General features: G+C 39.8%; 1 protein-coding gene across 1 annotated transcript; it reads left to right on the top strand.

Moving 5' to 3' along the window:
- The first annotated feature begins 53 nt into the window (after positions 1–53).
- On the top strand, positions 54–14705 carry espl1 (extra spindle pole bodies like 1, separase). Its single transcript, XM_039689130.2, has 32 exons — positions 54–227; positions 745–842; positions 982–1287; positions 1500–2216; positions 2294–2383; positions 2473–2584; positions 3103–3230; positions 3466–3659; positions 3759–4001; positions 4137–4281; positions 5008–5173; positions 5307–5443; positions 5573–5707; positions 5816–5932; positions 6070–6238; positions 6880–7008; positions 7093–7249; positions 7430–7539; positions 7730–8940; positions 9039–9453; positions 9568–9708; positions 10869–11082; positions 11191–11384; positions 11891–12018; positions 12179–12301; positions 12392–12535; positions 12611–12775; positions 12902–13006; positions 13463–13578; positions 13666–13749; positions 13847–14011; positions 14100–14705. The coding sequence occupies exons 2-32, from the start codon at positions 756–758 to the stop codon at positions 14299–14301; spliced, it is 6549 nt and encodes a 2182-aa protein (XP_039545064.2). The 5' UTR covers positions 54–227; positions 745–755; the 3' UTR covers positions 14302–14705.
- Positions 14706–14853: the final 148 nt, after the last annotated feature.

The raw sequence follows: 14853 nt of genomic DNA, 5'->3' as shown, positions 1-14853 counted from the left end.
AGCTCTTCTTCGTCCCCGCAGTTTCCCGATAAGCTTTGCGGTATTTTAAACAAGTGCGCGAGCAGCACTTCGTTTTCCGATGCTGTCATCCTGATAACGGCGACGCGCGACTCGAAATAACAAAACATTATACATTTATATTTATTGAAGATACATATGAACGCCACATTTCCTAACACTCAAATAGAGTCGCTATTCCTCCAGATTTGACCGTTTAATCGAGCATGGTAAGTGACAGACTAAGTTTATTTGATTTGTTTACACTGGTTAGCAATTAACACTGGGCTAGCTAACATGCTAGTTTGCAGTTGTATGGCAAAGTGTGAAAGAAATCATAGCAGATGATCATAAAACATATTATGTAGTAACGTTTGCTCATTGTAGATTCATGTAACGTTACTTGTCATTCATTATATATTAGTATTGAGTTTTATATACACACGTATTTACAACAAATGAAGAGTTCAGATGCAAAAGCCTCTAAATGCCATTTGAAATTTTCTTCTTAAATGACCATTTTTATCAAGCTTGTATATTTAAGTTCAGTAAATTCACTTAAATGACAATTAATAGGTAATCTTCATTGCCATTTAAGTGAAATTACTGAACTTAAATATACAAGCTTGATAAAAATGATCATTTTAGAAGAAAATTTCAAATGGCACTTAGAGGCTTTTGCATCTGAACTCTTCAAATATTATTAGTATCTGAAATACTTAAAAAGCAGTTTGTTTCGCATTGCAGACATAACCGTGATGACAATGAAGTGTCTGAGAACAGAGGAGTATGTCCAACAGTTATCTTGTGTAAAGGAAACTGTTGTTCTTCATGACAAGCTTAAGGTAAAAAAAAAAAATGTTTTTTTTTTTTTTTGTGTGAGTGGGAACCACTTTCCAGTGAGTTAGAACCTGAGTTTACTTGGGTTACTTTACTAAGTTTATGCACACTGCTTGAGGAGTTTTTTCTTTTCTTTTGCTGCAGAAACATGTTGATGATGGGCTTGGTCCTTATGATCGCACAATGTGCGATCGTGTCATCCGGGCATGTAACCAGCGCCTGGGCAGTGGAAGTCTGGACCCTGCCCATCAGGAGCAGATAGTGGAGTTGGTGGAACTGGCCGTCCGGGGGTTTGAATTGCTCGAGGTGTCTGGAATGCAGAGCAACCCATTTTATCTCGAAAAAATAGTATTCCACATCCTACAGAAAGTCTGTAACCTTGGAGCTCACGGCCCTGCTTGTCGACTGGGCCAACTTATGTATAGCAGACTGAAGCGTTTGTCTGCTGAGGTATGCTTGAGTCTTAAAAAAATCATAAAAATAGCAATAAAATCAGTATCCTTTCATTTTAAAAAAAATCCACTAATCTGGAAAAAACAATGAGCATTCATTTGATCAGAAAGTGTGGAAACCCTAGAAACAGTTACATTTCTTTCAATTGTAATAAATTATTCAGGTGCTCTCTATAGATCTCATATTTATTTATTGATTTTTGTCATCAGACTGAGGACTTCCATGTTCTGGTGCGGAATTGCTTTGCAGTGCTGTGGAACAGTCTCCTGTCTAACAGAACGAGTGGTTCCACCCTCTCTCCGAGGGACCGACTTCACTGTCAGCTACAAGCTTTATCCTTCAAACTCCTAGAACAGGGGTCCAGCTCAGCCTGTTTCCCATCCAAAGTTCCTCTGTTTGTAGAAGAAGTGGTGGTGGAGCATGAACGGTCGTGTGGGTGCTTAACTCTCGACGATGTGAGTTTTCTGACCTCTGAATTACGAGAACTGCTCTTCTGCCCACAAGACTCTGCGCTGACCTGTTCCTCACTGGCTGTGCGGTGTGAGGTGGTGTTTAAAGTATGTAAACTGCTATGTAAGAGCCGGTTTTCAACTGAGGCTGTTGAACTGTTGCGTGGCACTCTGGAGGGGGTTGATGGTCATTTGGGTTTGCGTTCGGCTCTGAGCCTTGCGGATTGCGCATTGCAGCTGCAGTGTGCGTTAAGCTCGGGAGGTGAATGTAGTAAGGCTTTCACTGAATGTGCACGTGCACTCAGGGTGCTGCCCCGTGCCATGTTGGGCCCAGAGTCTCATGCCCTATTAGAGGCTTGTCAGCTAGTGGTTTGGGCGTTGGAAGCTGGACAGTGTAAAGGGATGGATAGAACCACATTGCTGGCTTGCTTTTCCTTTTTAGAAGAATATCAGGAACTTCTGCTTGCACAGCTAAAGGTAAGATTGTATAATTCTCTGGTACTCATTGATACATATTTAGAATGTGAATTTCTAAAAGATTTTGTTCGTTCCAGGACTCATTTTCACAGCAGGTGCAGTACTCCCTTTGTTTCAGCTTTTACCAGGGTTTCGTTAGCACATATGATAGTCTTCACGCATCTCAGGTAAAACACTAAACCTACTTTAGGCCATGATAAAGTGATTGACTAGATTTATCACTTTTATATCCTTCATTTAACATTTACGTCCACAGGTGTCAGTGGGCGATTCTCTGGACAGGGTGCTGTTGTACTGCCAGGCAACTGCAGGACGCATGCTTGCTGAACTACGGACACTCAACAATGACAACTTCCTACTTAAAGCAGGTACATCTTCCTGAAAGCTGCATCCTGAAATCTGATTGGATGTTTGAATACATTGTAGAATAGATATACTCTACCAGTCAAAAGTTTAATGTTTTTGAAAGACGCGTTATGCTCACCAAGGCTACATTTCTGAAACTAAAAATGGTAATATTGTGAAATATTTTACTATTTAAAATATCTGTTTTTTTATTTATTTAAAATAAAAATAGCCCCATACAGTGTCACATGTTCTTATGCTGATTTGGCTCTCAAGAAACTTTTTTTTTTTATTAATGTTGAAAATTGCTGTTAAAAAATGCTGCTTGACTTTTATTTTCAGGGTTATTTGATGAATAGACAGTTCAAGGGAACAGCCTTTATTTGAAATAGAAACTTATAACAACAATGTAAAAGTCTTTACTGACTAAAATAATTTTCTTGGAGAAAAAATAAATCTTACTGACCCCAAACTTTTGTACTGTTATGTAAGTGCACATAAATTGAATGATGTATTCATTTGTTTTTGTTTTTCTTTCTAGTGTGTGCAGTGAATAATGTGGTGTATGAGCTGTTTAACAGGAAGCTGTATGAGGGAGCCTTTGGTTTGGCTGTGATTGTGTGTCAGGAGCTGTGTAAGGACTGCCCACCCTCTCTTCCTCTGGATAGGGTAAGAACTACAGCTTCCTCTGGTCATTTCAAAAAAAGGTTTTTGTTGAGATTAAAAAAGAATAAAAAGGAGCAACATAAAAAACTGTGGCCCTTGAAGTACCTTGTATTTGTGTTGTCTGATCTATGTGTTATAATATATAACTCTTTCAAGCTGTACATTCAGTTTAAAGCATGCAAATGTATAACTGACAATATAAGATCTTGGCTATAGATGTAATCTGTGGATGTTTCAGGTAAATCGCTGTTTCATGCTGACGGTGCAGTGTAGCCGGCGTGGAGGTCAGCTGGAGCAAGCTCTAGACTGGATAGTGCGTTGGATTCGGGTTTTGGGCATGCAGATTTTTGACCATCTGGCAGAACCTGTGTCACTGTGGGTCAAAACCAAGTGTGATGCTGCCCGAGCAGGAGAGGACGACACACGCCTGAGGTAACCTGCACTTAGCTAATTGAAAATGGTTCTGGTGTACTGTTGTGTGAATGTGCTGAAAATCTTTCTCATTTCTTTTTTTGTTGTCATTTTTGTCAGGACTCTGCGGGATGGGTTAGGAGAATCATTCATGGATGAGAAAGTTCTGATGTGTTTGTTAGAGGAGGAGTTGCGTGTGTATAAAGAGCAGACTGGAGAGACAGCGCAGGAGCGCTACAACACACTCTGTGACCTCTTAGATATCTGCCATGAAGATACACCACACACACTGAGACGGGCTACTTATCTGTGTGAGATGGCACAGGTTGTGTGCTACCAGGACTTCAGCCAACAGACTGACTGGTGGGTGACCATGAACGCAGGACAATATTCATTTTGTATATACTGTATATATATTTGCTTATCCATCATTTGAATCAGAGATAGAAGATTGTAAATATAGAGGACTTAAACAATTTTTTTGCTTTTGGTAATCAGCTCAGCAGTTGACTTTACACATGAGGCTTTGCGATTGCTGGAGGCAGAGCCAGAAACCGCAGAGAATGCTGATAGGTTGAAGGATGAGAAGGCACATGCCTCTCTGTGGCTTTACATCTGCACTCTTGAGTCCAACCTGCAGGAGGTCAGTGCCTTATACACTACCAGACAAACGTTGACATTTAACTGATCTGTTTTTTCATGATCTTAACGGTCTGATCTGCCTGAAATTTTTCTTGTTGACAAATATATAAACAATCTCTGTTTATTTATTTAGTTTGTAAGTCACTTTACATAGTAAAAGAAACGTAACCTATTGGTGCCTAACATACTTTACTTTTGTTCTAAAACTTGAAAATTATGCTAATATAAAGAATGACTAGATATGTTAAAAATTTTGGTTGTTAGTGTGCACTGCTTTTCTTTTTTATTTGAAAGTAATGGGTACTTTTATTCAGCAAGGAGGTGTGAAATTGACCAGAAAGGACAGTGAAGACATTTTGTAATGTTACAAAATATTTCTATTTCAAATAAATGCTGTTCTTTTAAACTTTTATATTCATCAAATAATTATTTTTTTTTTAAATTGATCACACTTTCCACTAAATTATTAAGCAGTGCAACCTTTATCAACGTTTAATACTATAAAATGTTTCTTGGGCACCAAATCCGCATATAAAATATGATTTCTGAGGGATTATGTGACACTGAAGACAGGTGTAATTGTTGCTGAAAATTCAGATTAACATCACAGGAATACTTTTAATTTTCTTTAAGTTTTCTAAATCGTGCAAACTTTTGAATGTCAGTGTACATTCCTAAAATATTATATACCTGTGCTTCACTTTATTTTCCTTTGTTTGTGTAACAGGCTGTGGACACAGAGAAGCGATTGCGTGCAGTGCAGGAGGAGAATAAAACAGAGCTGAATATGGATCCTGTTCCCACTAATGATCTAGAGTATGAGGAAAAACAGAAATCACAAGAGAGCCAGTTAGTCTATGATGGCCTACGCTTCAATCTACTGGCTCAAAGCAGTAAGCCACAAACTCAAACACAGCAAATACATATTGCATATTGAAAATTTGCAAGAACAATTTCCAGAACAGGTTTGAGAAGCACTGGTTTTTAGGATAATCTACTAAAACGTTTAATTCATGTGTGTGTCAGAGTTGAGTGAGCCTTTGGATAGATGTTTGTCTCTATGGCGGAGTCTACTCAAGGGGTCTGTGCCTGCAGTTAGAGACCCTAAACTGACTGCTTATTCCATGACACTTATGGCTGCCCTCTACACACTTATTGGAAAAGTAAGACTATACACCCACATCACTCACGGTGTTCTGTGTAGCATACGTCCCGCCTCAAACTCATTACCAAGAAAGGTAGAAGTATTTGACATTTGTATTTATGTCGAAAAATACGTATGTCTCTGTTAGCACCTGCAATCTCTGGAGGCATATCAGCTCGCTGCAGCCCTTTTCCATTGCCTTGGCGATGCCCAGAATAGTGCAAATGCCTTGTGCCACTCTACCAGGATCCTGCTGTATCTGGGCTCCCCTCAGCTTGCACAGGTGAATTAATTTTAACCAGGACAAACTTTTCAGTTGACAATTAATATCCTTATATTATACTAAACTCCAACAAGTTGTTTACACCAGAACATTGTTTGCATGTTTCAGTTGGAATTGCAAAAAGCAGAACAGAGTTTGACTTCTGTCTCGAGCTCTGAAGGCACATCTGTTATATCCATGCTGGCTATGCTGCAAAAAGCACATATACACTATGCTTTAGGACAGGTAATACTCAATCATATATTTGTTTGTGGACCAGCGAGTCAATTTTATCCAGTACTAGACTCCTGGGAACCGTCCATTAAATTGTAATTGTATACATACTGACAAAACCACTGATTTGTCCCTGCTCTCTTTCACAGGTGGAGCATGGTGTGTGCTGCCTGATGGAGGTGATAAAGGAGTCCGCTAAGCATCATTCTAAGAGCTGGTACCTGCTCAGGGCACGAGCACTGCAGACAGCCAGTGAATACTTGAGTCTGGACACACAGGCTTTGGACTCACAACTACGTCAGAGAATCATACAGCATGGTCAGCGCTCATCCAATACACACATTGCACATTTAGGTACCACAAACAGAACAGTAATATCCCATGTATGAGCTCACATAAATGTCATTCGTCTTGTGTGAACTTTCATTACAGCTAGAAGAAAAAAAGTTGCTTTGATTAATATAAAATTAATGATGTAGAGCTTTACAAATCAAAAGTAAAAAATATGTTTGTTTGGGGTCAGTATTTTTTGCTCATTTATTTGTTCAAAAATACAGTAAACACTAATATTACAAAGTACTACAACAATTTCAAATAACTGTTTTCTATTTTCATGTTTCAAAATGTTATTTATTGCTGTGTTGGTAGAATTTTCAGCAGCCATTAGTCCAGTCTTTAGAGTCCCACAATCCTTCAAAAACAATTATGATATGCTGATTTAGGTCTCAGGTGACACTTCTTATCACTGTTGAAAATTTGTGCTAAATCTTTTTTTTTTTTTGATGAATTTTTTAATGGGAATCTTTTATAATGCTGAATAAAAGTATTAAGTCAATCAAAATACTTATACTGACCCCAAACTTTTGAATGGTAGTTAATTTATTTTTTAATAACTTAATAGATCGGGACAGAATATTAGTGTACTGTATGTGTGATAAATGTTGTGCTTTGTGTTGTAGGACTGAAGACTCCAGACACGGCTCAATATGAAGGGTTGAAGCTATTGTGCAGCCTGGTGATGATGTTGCTGGGCAATGGATTTTATGGAGCCCCTGGACCAAACACAGACTCTCGCTTTGTAGACCAAGGTACAACAAGCGGCAGCAGTTTTGACTACTTAAAGGAATTTTCTTTATTTGTCATTTTCAACTTGGTGTGTTTTCTCACTGTAGGAGACAGTGTTGTTTTTAAATGGCTGTTGCTGAGTGAGGTGCTGGTGTGCTCCGAGAGAATGGTGATTGTGAGGAGCAGCAGTGGAGCCATTCATGAAGCTAAAGCTCAGTGTCTAGAGGCTCTCAAACTGGCCACCAAACTACAGACACTCAGCCAGTGAGTGGATGCTCCATTTCTTTGGTGTGAGAGTTCAGGTCCAAACATGTATTTCTGACATTGAGGGTTGACATGGCAAACTAATGCCTTTTTCTCTGAAGCTTGAAGTAGGCTTGGATATGCTCCTCGGATGCAAGACAAATTTCTTGTGGATTTGTAATTGCATATTTTGTTTTGTAGCTGTGCTGAGCTGTTGGTGTTGAAAGCAGAACTGGAGTTGATGAAGGGTGCAACTGAAGCAAGTAGTTTGGACCTGGAACAAGTTAGAAACTTACTTGATCTCTGTACAGGTAAATATGTAATATTGATTACCAAATCAAGACTCCTTGATCCCTCTCTAGTCATTATTTGTGACTATACTGTTTTTTTTTTTAAATGTATTTATTTCACTGCTGCTAAACAGAAACTAGATTTACAGAAATTAAGTATTTATTTATAAAAACAAAGTTTATATTTTGGTCTCATCTCACTTGCGTGTAGATTTTGGCCACGGGCGACAGCAGAAGTCTGAGGTGAAAATAAAACCTCGCAAAGGTCGACCAGCTGCCCCTTCTTCCTCTGGTCACACCCTTGAGGAAGATGAGGATTTGAGTGGAATCCTTAGCTCTCGTGCCCTTCTCAAGGAGCCTTTGGAAGCCATGTCTAGATTAGGAAGCCAAGGAGCATCTCCCCCTCTGAAGCCCAAGCGTCAGCATGGGCTTTCCTGCCTGACCCATGCAGTGACCTGCTCCTGTCCCTGCTGCAGTGAGCTTAGTGTGGCTCGAGTCAGTATCCACTGGGCACTATTACAGGCAGAGCTCCAGACAGACCCCGAAAACTCCCGCCTACTACGCCTATCTGCCAGTAAACGCTGCTGTAGTGTATCAGCTAAGCTCCAAAGCAGTTTGGCAGCTCTTGTGTGCTCTAAAAAGTCAGCTGGATTGTGTCTTTTCCAGGTGGAACAGGGCAAAGTGCATTTGGGTGCTGTGCTTCAGCTTCTCAGAACAGGAGACAAAGGGAAAGCTACAGTCCTGTGGGAGGAAATAGAGGCAGGATTGAAGGCAGTGACACATAAAGGGGCACTGAAACCAGAGCTTGGGCCCATCAGAGCTGCTCTACTTGGGGCTAAAGCTGTGGCCTGCTGCTTGGCATTGGCCGTGAAGAAAGGGTGTACACCTGAAGAACTCTTTTCTTCTGCATGGGGCTGGAATCCCCCGAAAAGTAAACCACAATTAAAACTTAAAACTGAATCAAAGCATCGATCCAAGAGCCCCGTTTCTGAAATAACTCCTTCAGAGGAAGGTGTTAAACGACATCCTGACATTAAGAGTGGATCTGCTGACCATGAAAGCAGGAAAACCAAAGAGACCACTGTAGTTTCAAAGAAAGCTAAAGACTTGGTGCCCAAAATTACCATCACAAAATCCTCCATGATTTTTAAAACGCCCAAAGCATCAAGGACATCCCGGTCAAAATCTATCTCCACAAGTACTGGTGTTGGTGACTTAAAAGCATTTGACTTTACTAATGAGGTGCCTGAAATTTCTGTCAACTTCCCCTCGCTACACGCATCTGCAAGCCATTGTGGGATTACAAAGTCAAAAGTTGCTCCAAAAGGATGTTTCGAGGTTTACAAAGATTCTTCTCCAGCAGAAGAGAAACCTGTGTTCGTGCCAGCTGCACCTAAACGTTCCAACCGTTCTCGCTTTAAGGTTTGGCCCATTGATTGGTTTCAGACTTCTTAAGATGACAGTAAGACATTTGCAAATCATAAATCGGCAGTTAATTAAATGCATATGTTCTGTTTTAGGTCGAGTTTAGTGATGAAAGTGACGCTGAAGCCGCTCCTCCTGCTGTAGTGGTAAAGTCGAAAAAGCGAAACGCCTGCAACTCCAAAACATCTCGCACCCTGAAACCAGCACTGAACACCATCCCTAGTGACCCCAAAGTTGAGAAACCCACTGTAGAACCAGAACCTTCCAGACGGACACGGACCACTAAGAAAAGCACAGCTCTCACCTCTACCAGCTGCCTCTCTTCTGAGGAAGAAACTGCCTTATCTTCCCAGACACGTACACGCAGAGGACGATCAAAAAAGAGTCAAAGTTCAGAGGTCACAGAAGAGCCAGAGAGGATGAGGGTGATTAAAGAGGATGAAGATAATGTTCTTTTGGATGTCAGTCTGGAGGAGCTCAGAGGGTCTGACACAGAGATAAATGACACAGGTATGTGTGTGTGTGTGTGTGTGTGTGTGTGTGTAGTACAAAACTGATGTAATTTTATTGCTTATTTGACTTAATTCTTGTTGGATTAAATTCATGTTGTGTGTGTGGTTCCAGGCAGCCCAGATGCTGATTGTGAGGTCTTGAGGAGAGATCTGGCTGCAGATGGTGGGCGAGAGTGTTTCCGTGAGCTCAGAAGAACTGGACAAAATGGCTCTGGATCTCACACAACCCTACCACATGGATCTACACCGCTAGGTAATTAAATACCGCGTGGGATGTGCACTACCATTCAAAGTTTTGCTAGTAATTTTTGTTTTGTTTTAGAGAAATATTTTTATGTGATATATTTTAATATTTTAAAAGATATGAAAATAGAAATGCTATTTTAAATAATAAATAAATATTGAATTTGTTTAATTTTTGATGATGTGCCCTTATCTATCAGGTATTAAAGGGTTAGTTCACCCAAAAATGAAAATGATGTCAAACAATGTCGTTCCAAGCCCATAAGACGTCCGTTCATCTTCGGAACACAGTTCAAGATATTTTAGTATGAGAGCTTTCTGTCCCTCCATTGAAAATGTATGTACGGTATACTGTCCTTGTGCAGCAAGGAAATGAAGACCTTATCAAAGTAGTCCATGTGACATCAGTGGGTTAGTTAAAATTTTTTGAAGCATCGAAAATACATTTTGATCAAAAAATATGACTTTATTTAGCATTGTATTGTCTTCTGGTTCGAGCCGCGTTCAGTGACGCTGATGATGTAAGACGCTGCTGACGACGTATTATCAGTGCGCCTGAGCTTCATTTACAGTCTGAGGGAGACGCACGCTGTAAACAAAACAACCTTTGCAAACACGCCTAACGATTTCGAACACGGAGGGAAGACCAGCCATATTTATTTGAACCCGAATACACGGACGCACCAGATACACGTCAGCAGCGTCTTACGTCATCAGCGTCACTGAACGCGTTTTGAAAACAGAACCGGAAGAGAATACAACGCTGAATAAAGTCGTAGTTTTTGTTGTTTTTGGACCAAAATGTATTTTCCCACTGATGTCACATGGACTACTTTGATGTCTTTATTTCCTTTATGGACAAGGACAGTATATCGTACATACATTTTCAAAGGAGGGACAGAAAGCTCTCTGACTAAATCTAAAATATCTTAAACTGTGTTCTGAAGATGAACCTCTGTTCATCTTCGGATGAACAAAGTCTTACGGGCTTCCCAAGTCTTACAGGCTTGGGACGACATGAGGGTGAGTCATTTATGGGCCTGGCATTTTAATTTTTGTCTGAACTAACCCATTAAGTATGAAAAGTCATGTTTGTTTTTATATTGTATTTTGTCATTGATAAAATTGTTGAATGTCTTGTAACCATCAGTGTATTTATTTCATATTTAGCTGACCTGTCCATAGAGGCGGTCCAGTCGTACCTGCGTTCCTCTTGGCTTCTTCTCCACCACTTCCCGCCTCCCTCTCTTTATCCCCACGCCTGCTCACTCCTCGCTCAGTCACTCGGCCAGACCGATCCCATCACCACAGCAATGCTGCATGCACAGTCACTGGGTGTGTCCACTCGCCACCATATGACCCGTCATGTCGTTAGTCAGTTCAGGTATGCCAGTTAGTATGAAATACAAACATTTCGGCTGAAAAAAAGTGATAGCGTGCATTCTAAACTATTTGGACGAGGAACAGAACCTCTTCTATCCTGTCTCTGTAGGAAGCTGAAGAAATCTTGTAATGATGTAGCAGATGGTCTTGGCGCTTTGAGTCTGGAGGAAACGTCTGGGGTGACACAGTCTCAAAAACTCTCTGCGCTGGAGCAGATATTTTCCTTCGCATCATCACACCCAACACAGTTCCCACAGACACACTGTCAGCAGTTCACACAGCAGATGAAAGATCTGCCAGCAGGTAATAACTTCATCTGAAAATTAAAGTGATAGTCCTTTTAAAAAAACACCATGGAAGATATTTGGAGGAATAATGATAACCAAACACCATTCCATTGACTCCCATTGTAGCCTTTTATCAATAGAATGGAAGTCAAGTTTGATTATCAACATTCTTCAAAATATCATCCTTTGTGTCCTGCAAAAGAAAGTCAGTCATGCAGATTTGGAACAACATGATAGGGAGTAAATCATGACAGTTTTCATTTTTGGGTGTGCTATCCCTTTAAGCAAGATGGCCACATACAGTAAAGCTCTCTGTAATACCCTAACCCAAATTATTAGAATTGGGAATTCTATCTGTGCTTCTGAAAGAGACCTAATGACCTAACTTTTTCATAGGGACAACAAAACATTTGAATGAAATATGCAACATAGTTTCATGGTGGTAATGTAATTTAATTGATTGATTTTGCTATGTGTTCTGAGAATAATACAGAATAATAATGTGATGTATATTTGCTTTAGGAATAACAGTGTGCATGCTGTCACTCGCGGGGGTGTATCCTGATGAAATTGGCAACACTATACTTCTGACTCGACTGGAGCGTGGCTCTACCCCAATCACTGTTCGAATCCCTACTGCAAACAGAGAGGTACAGCGAGATTGTGTGCTGATGTTCTTAGTTCTTCTATATATATATGTATTACCTAATGCAGTACAGCTAAGAGTTTTAAAACGTTAAAATAGTCATTTCACAATGAGAAGTAAATGGAGATGTTTGCACAAATTTAGTTTATATTTGACCTTTATAGCGGTCTGTTGCCATGCTTCTGCAAGAAATGGATGGAGTCTTGAAGGGGCAAAAAGAAGTGAGCATGGTGGCTGAGAAATCACTGTGGTGGGAAGGAAGGAAGTCATTGGATGTCCGTGTAGAGGTGCGACAAGATCTTTGACAGTTAGAAAATTATTAATATAAAGGGAGGATGTTGGATATACTGATTGTAATTTCTTTCTCTGTCCATCAGAAAATGCTTGAGGAGATGCAAGAGGCTTTAGGGGTGTGGCGAACTCTACTCCTGCCTTTAGCCTCTGACCCTGAACTTGAAGTTCAGGTGAAGGGTTTCCAAAAGGCACTGAAAGGAACAAAGATCACACAGGACATTCTCAGGGTATGTTTGATCATTAGTTTGATCATCACATGTTCTCACCTGTAGTGCTTTTTCATTTCTTCTTTCTCCCTGAAGGTGGTTCTCTCGGCATCTCCACTCCTGTCCTTGCCAGACCTGCAGTGTCTTGTAGAGGGCATGGGTCAGCAGGACAAAGATTTCCTGAGGCTTCTGCAGTGCGGTGTGACTAAACTGAAAGGAATGGAGGAACCAAAGGGACATACAGTTCTGATCTTAGACAAGGTACACTAATAATATCCACTTGTGTGAAATAATACAGACGTGACTATTTTATAGGCGATTTGAATTTGTTTTGAGCTGATTCCATATGCATGTTTTGATCTTACTAGAAGTTTTGTGTTTTTACAGTACTTACAAAGGTTGCCATGGGAGAACATTGCTTGTCTGAAGTCTCGTTCCGTCACTCGTATGCCCTCATTACATGCAGTACTTGGACACAGTCATCTGAAAGAGGTATATGCTACTTATTGCAAGCAAAACATGGACAGTATTTAATACACATAGTAAAGTTTTAGCTTATTGAAATGAGTTCATCCATCATTCACATTTTTAAATTAATATTACTTCCATGAAACAAAAGAGTTATTTGGCAGAATGTCCTGGCTGTGCTTTTCTATTGGTATGCACCAATGATGGAATGAAAGTCAATATTTATATCAAGTAACAATTCAAATTTTGCTCTATTTTTAAACAGTGCTCAGGAATGAGTGCTAAAATCTGGAAACGAGTTAGAATTTTTGAACTTCCAGTTCCATTGTCCTGAAAAAGCTCAACAGCCTGTCTCCATTCAGTTCCACTGAAAGGAAAAGATGTATTTTGTCATAATTTATTCACTCATGTCATTCTGAACCTTTATGATTGACTTTCTTCATTTTTAGGATGAACCGTTTTTCTAATTTCTTTTCTCAGATGGATTCAAGTTGTGTTCTGTCACGTGGTGTGAACCCTGAGAAAGTTTACTATGTGCTAAACCCAGATAGAAACCTCCCTGACACCGAGAATCGCTTTAAAGAATGGTTTACTGGGTAAGTGTACAAAATATGCACCCTGACTGCCACAGTTGTGTAACTGGTCCCATTTCCAATCTGCTATCTCTGTCTGTTATTGGCCAGTGAGCGGATGTGGCAGGGGGTTTGTGGAACTGCTCCTGATCCAGATAAACTACATGAGGCTGTGACCACCAAAGACCTCTACATGTAAATGATACTGCTAAGAGTTATTTACTACAGAATAAATGATGAAATATAAAGAGACTACATGTGCTTGATAGTATGTATGTGTATTTCTCTATAGTTACATTGGACATGGTGCAGGTGCCCGTTTTCTGGATGCTCAGAGGGTTATGAAAGGGTCTGTTCGGGCTGTAGCTCTTCTGTTTGGCTGCAGTAGTGCTGCTCTCAGTGTTCATGGCCATCAGGAGGGAACGGGGATCATCCTCAGCTACCTGAGCGCAGGATGGTAATGTCCACATCTATGTATACAAATATTTTGTGTAGTTACTTATGATTTGCTTTATTATTAAATGTTTATTTTGTCTCTTCACCAGCCCGTTAGTGCTCGGTAACCTGTGGGATGTGACAGATCGTGATTTAGATCGTTTTACGTCGGCTCTTCTGCAGTCCTGGCTCTCTTCAGGGTCTGGCTCCTCCCTTCTTCAGCATTTAGCCCAATCACGTAATGCCACACATTTAAAACATATAATTGGTGCTGCACCCATTGCATATGGTTTGCCTGTGCATATTCACTAGCTCAAAATTTAAATTTTAACTTTTTATTCTTCATAGCTAATATAGCATTTTTTTAAATGTATAAATGCCATCATCTTTTATTTAAGGTGAAATATAATCTCAGGGCTAGTTAATGCAAAGAATGAGATCTGATTGAGAATGAATCTAGGAATAAATCTAACCTATGCCTTGGTGCTTGAAGTGTTTTGCCATTTTAAAGTCCTCTCAAATGTTTTACATGTTATTTTGTGGTTGCAATTGCTGATTTAGTTTGCTCATACCTCAATATGTTTTACTTTACTTACGTCTTTTAAGTCAAACATTTTACTGATGTACTGATGTTCTTTTTCATTTTTGTATAAACTTTTTATTTTCTATTTAAGTTTAAGTCAAGCTTCTTTAAAATAAAATGATTTTAAAATGTATTCTTTGACAATGGTGGTTATTTCAACTTCATACTGTGTAGCGGGAATGAGGCAATTGCATGTAAAAATGAAAGAGTACAAATGGTGGAAAAACAACATGAATAGGACAAGTGTCAAACTGGATGGATAAACTGACAGGCTGTTCCAG

Source organism: Pimephales promelas, chromosome 8 (assembly GCF_988280905.1).
Source record: "Pimephales promelas chromosome 8, fPimPro1.hap1.1, whole genome shotgun sequence".
In the NCBI taxonomy this organism is placed as follows: domain Eukaryota; kingdom Metazoa; phylum Chordata; class Actinopteri; order Cypriniformes; family Leuciscidae; genus Pimephales; species Pimephales promelas.
Note: the sequence above shows the minus strand (reverse complement) of the source record. Positions and strands in the feature narration are given on the sequence as shown.

What these genes read in the sequence shown, in the direction of transcription:
- espl1 (XM_039689130.2), top strand. Translation starts at nt 756, where the DNA reads ATGACAATGAAGTGTCTGAGAACAGAGGAGTATGTCCAACAGTTATCT. An exon ending in CCTCTCTTCCTCTGGATAGG is followed by an intron (nt 3,231 to 3,465) that starts GTAAGAACTACA and finishes TGGATGTTTCAG; the next exon opens with GTAAATCGCTGTTTCATGCT. An exon ending in TCCCTACTGCAAACAGAGAG is followed by an intron (nt 12,019 to 12,178) that starts GTACAGCGAGAT and finishes TGACCTTTATAG; the next exon opens with CGGTCTGTTGCCATGCTTCT.